At 41.8% G+C, this 4429-nt stretch overlaps 2 protein-coding genes across 2 annotated transcripts; both read left to right on the top strand.

The window, feature by feature from the left end:
- Positions 1 to 210: 210 nt before the first annotated feature.
- On the top strand, positions 211 to 912 carry LOC107960023 (uncharacterized). The gene has a single exon (XM_016896230.1). It carries the CDS (start codon positions 211 to 213, stop codon positions 910 to 912), a length of 702 nt encoding a protein of 233 aa, XP_016751719.1.
- A 165-nt stretch (positions 913 to 1077) lies between these two features.
- Positions 1078 to 2507, top strand: LOC107960031 (uncharacterized). The gene is made up of 2 exons (XM_016896240.1): positions 1078 to 1386; positions 1500 to 2507. Exons 1-2 carry the CDS (start codon positions 1078 to 1080, stop codon positions 2505 to 2507), a joined length of 1317 nt encoding a protein of 438 aa, XP_016751729.1.
- The last annotated feature ends 1922 nt before the right edge of the window (positions 2508 to 4429 follow it).

Genomic DNA, 4429 nt, shown 5'->3' with positions numbered 1-4429 from the left:
GATATTTTTTTTCTAAATAAGTTTTCTAAATGAGATTGAATCAGAATCGATGTCCTTTTGCCATTTATGCATTTACGTCTCATAGCATTTCATCACATCATTTGCATTCAAAGTTATAGAAAGACCCTAATTAGTTAAAATTACCACAGAAGTAGAAAAGAAAATCTGGAAACCACACATCAGTACGGAACTCGTGCAAAATCTAGGAATATGGATCAAAGGTTTGAACAGCTACAAAAGGACATGCAGGACCAATTGCAAGAGCAATTGGCCAAGATGCAAAATGACATGAGGGAGCAAATGCTAGAGGCTCAAAGGAATATGATGACTGAGATGGCTCAATTACTAAGGGCTGCTAATAAAGAAAAATCCTCTATGGCAATCACTGGTGAGGAGGAAGAGGATCATCCTCCAGGCTTTACACCATCCCATGGGCCTACACAAACCGAGGCACTTCCTAGGAGGCCGTCTGTCACTATAAGGCCTCAGCATGGACCGGTTGATGCTGGGATCCACATGAATAACCCAACTGGTTCGGGATTCAATTTGGGTTACAACCCTACCAATCCTCTCATTCCTGACTTGGACGTGGCTGAAAAGGAAGATTTGATAGCCGAAGCTGCAAAACAGTTGGAGGAACGTTGTAGATGGTTGGAGGAGAAATTTAAGGCTCTAGAGAGTGCTGATGGGCATCATGGAGTTAATGCCAAAGACTTGAGTTTGGTCCCAAACTTGGTGCTTCCCCATAAATTCAAAATGCTCGAGTTTGAAAAGTACAACGGGACTACTTGCTCAGAGGCCCACATTACGATGTTCTGTAGGAGGATGACCGGATATGTGAACAATGATCAACTATTGATTCATTATTTCCAAGATAGCTTAGTGGGAGCAGCAGCCAAGTGGTATAATTAGTTGAGCTGGGCCAGAATAAATTCATAGAGGGATCTTGCACAAGCCTTCATGCAACAGTACAATCATGTTACTAACATGACGCCGGATAGGATCACGCTGCAAAACATGGAGAAAAAGCCTAATAAGAATTTTAGGCAATATGCTTAAAGATGGAGAGAGGTGGCCATGCAAGTTCAACCACCGTTTTTGGAGAAGGAGATCACCATGTTGTTCATCAACACTCTAAAGGCTCCATTCATTACTCACATGATTAGAAGCACTACCAAAAGTTTTGCGGACATAGTCATGGCGGGAGAGATGATTGAGAATGCCATAAGTGGTGGCAAAATTGAGGGGGAAGCAGCCAAAAGATCGACCCTAAGGAGAAAAGACAATGAGGTGAACAACACAAGTAGCTTCAACTCGAAGGTAGTCACATTTGGTCAACCCAAAGTAGCTGCGATTGGGCAACAGGGTCTCAAAGGCAGGAATCGGGCACGAGGCACGAGAGGATGCAATTCACACCTATCCCTGTGACATATCGTGAGCTTTATCAAAGCTTATACGATGCACATTCTATTGCTCCTTTCCACTTGAAACCATTACAGCCTTCATATCCTAAATGGTATGATGCAAACGCCAGATGCGAGTACCACACTGGAATATCGGGGCACTCAATTGAAAATTGTACCGGATTTAAGAAGGCCGTGGAGAGGTTGATCAAGATGGGGGTTGTGAAATTTGATAGTACCCCAAATACTGAAAACCCTTTGCCAAATCATGACGATCAAGGAGTGAACGCCATTGGCGAAGCTAGTGAGAGAAGGATGAAGGAAAATGTTGCTGAGGTGAGGATGCCTATGAAGGTGATTTGGGAGGAGATAATGAAGAGAGGGATGATAACCTCTAGGAGAGAGAGAGAAAAAATGGGGAACTACTGTGAGTTCCATGGAGAAGAAGGTTATGAGACCCAAAATTATAAAGAATTCAGAGCCTTGGTGCAAGGCTTTATAGATAATAAAGAGCTACAAAATTTTGAAGGTAGCTCTTATAAAAGAGAAATAAGTGTGCTAGAAGATGAACAAAAAGGAACCAGCCGGCCAAGGATTATTATCTCTCTACCAGGGAATAATGAAGTGGGGACACTAGCAATGCACAAGGTCATTATCCATAAGCCTACTCCTTTCCCTTACAAGAATAACAAGAGAGTACCATGGAGTTATAATTGTAGTGTGACAGTGCCGGAGGAAGAAAATATAGCCAGCGCATCTAAAGACGTGCAAGTTGAAGGTTCCCACACATGGAATGGGAAGCGTTATGATACGAGAGGCATCAGAGTGGAGCCCACAAAAACAAAAGGTGTCGAGGTTGAGAAGGAGAAAGAGATCGAAGTACCCATCAATGAGCTGGTGAAGGAGGAGGAGGCTAAGGAATTCCTAAAGTTCCTTAAAGATAGCGAGTATAGTGTGGTTGAGCAGTTGCGTAAGCAGTCGGCTCGCGTATCAGTATTGGCTCTACTTCTAAGTTCTAAGGTACATCGGGATGCATTGATGAAGGTGCTCAACGAAACATATGTTACCCATGACAATCCGTTAACAAGCCGGACCGATTGGTGAACAACATTAGTGCGGATAATTTCATCTACTTTAATGACGATGAAATCCCACCGGGGGCCAGGGGGTCAACTAAGGTCTTGCACATCACAACTCGATGCAAGGGGTACACACTCCCAAGCGTGCTTGTTGATAATGGATCGGCCTTGAATGTTCTACCGTTATCTACATTGAATAGATTACCCATTGACGATTCTCACATGAAAACATATCAACATGTGGTAAGAGCCTTTGACGGTACAGAAAGGAATGTGATGGGAAGGATTGACACCCCCTTGGAAATTGGGCCGAATATATACGAAGTAGACTTTTTGGTGATGGATATCAAGCCTTCTTACAATTGCTTATTAGGTAGGCCATGGATACACTCAGCGGGAGCGGTGCCCTCGTTGTTGCACCAGAAATTGAAATTAGTGACTGGTGGATGGTTAATAACCATCAATACGGAGGAGGAGGAGGACATTATAGTCGCAGTCACTAGCAAGTCCCCTTATGTCGAGACGAACGAAGAGTCTATTGAGTGCTCCTTTTGCTATTTAGAATTTTTGAATGCGACTTTCATTTCAGAGGGGAGCGAGCTACCTATGCCAATAATAGTAAGAGCTACGAGGATGGCTCTACAAATGATGGCGGGAAAGGGAGCCTTACCAAGAAAAGGATTAGGGAAATACCTACAATGAGAGACTCAAATCCCAGAACTTAAAGAGAAGAGAGATCGTTTTGGTCTAGGTTTTAAACCAAATTATAAGTAAAAGAGGAAGGAAATTGAGAAGCACAAAGAGAGAAGAAGGGCACACCTTAATAGAAGAGAAGTGGAGTGGGAGCCGATGGCATTCCCTCCAATATCCCAAACCTTCATATCGAGAGGGTTACTCATAGAAGGAAGTCATCAGGTTAATGCTATACAAGACGAAGGATCGAAGAAAAGAAACCTTGAAAGCATTCGCCCTTACGAATCGGGAAGCTCTCTGAACAATTGGACTGCGGAGGAACTTCCTGTAGTCTTTAGGAATTCTTCAGAGTAATTCTCGAAACATTCTTGTTACTCTAGAGCCTAGGAGTAATAGAATTACATTTGTGAAATAGGCTTATGATCATCTATTAACTTTTTAATAAAACATAACTTTTATCAATTCAACGAGTATTGTTTCATTTTTATCAACCAATATTCTGTTAAAATTTTGACAATTCTTATTCTTTCATTCATAGCACATAAATAATCATTCTTAAATTCATTCATTCTTTGTATATTCTTTATACTTCACAGATCTCTAGATATCAATGACATGAGCACTGATATTACAAATCCTGATTTCTCTCGTGAACAAGACATGTATTTAGAGGAATCTCAAGATTTTGAAGATGTCCAGGACTGTGATGTGTCTTTAGATCTTTTGAGGATGGTAAAAAAGGAAGAGAAACAAATCATGCTCCATGAGAAAGAGGCAGTAGAGAATGTAGCCCTAAAGGAAGGGAAGGAGGTGAAAATTGGCACACATATTGCCAAAGACACGAGGCAAGGGCTGATTGAGTTGCTACGTGAGTTCAAAGATATCTTTGCATGGTCCTATCAAGATATGCCAGGGTTAAATACTGATATTGTGGTGCATCGTCTCCCAATAAGACAGGATTGTAAGCTAGTTCAATAGAAGTTGCGAAGAATGAAGCGAGATATTGTACTGAAAATAAAGGACGAGGTTAAGAAGCAGTTCAATGCAGGATTCTTACAAGAGGTCAAGTACTCTGAATGGGTAGCTAATATTGTACCGGTCCCTAAGAAGGATTGGAAGGTACGAATATGCATTGATTACAGAGATCTGAACAAAGCTAGCCCGAAGGATAATTTTCCTTTGCCACACATAGACACTTTGGAGGACAACACGGCAGGATATTCGTTGTTCTCTTTCATGGATGGTTTTTCGGGG

This window comes from Gossypium hirsutum, chromosome A11, assembly GCF_007990345.1.
Source record: "Gossypium hirsutum isolate 1008001.06 chromosome A11, Gossypium_hirsutum_v2.1, whole genome shotgun sequence".
Lineage (NCBI taxonomy): Eukaryota > Viridiplantae > Streptophyta > Magnoliopsida > Malvales > Malvaceae > Gossypium > Gossypium hirsutum.
Note: the sequence above shows the minus strand (reverse complement) of the source record. Positions and strands in the feature narration are given on the sequence as shown.

Excerpts from the sequence above, each read along its gene's own strand:
- LOC107960031 (XM_016896240.1), top strand. The coding sequence starts at position 1,078 with ATGCAAGTTCAACCACCGTTTTTGGAGAAGGAGATCACCATGTTGTTC. Across the intron at positions 1,387-1,499 it reads GTCTCAAAGGCAGGAATCGG|CCTTCATATCCTAAATGGTA; the intron begins GCACGAGGCACG and ends AAACCATTACAG.
- LOC107960023 (XM_016896230.1), top strand. The coding sequence starts at position 211 with ATGGATCAAAGGTTTGAACAGCTACAAAAGGACATGCAGGACCAATTG.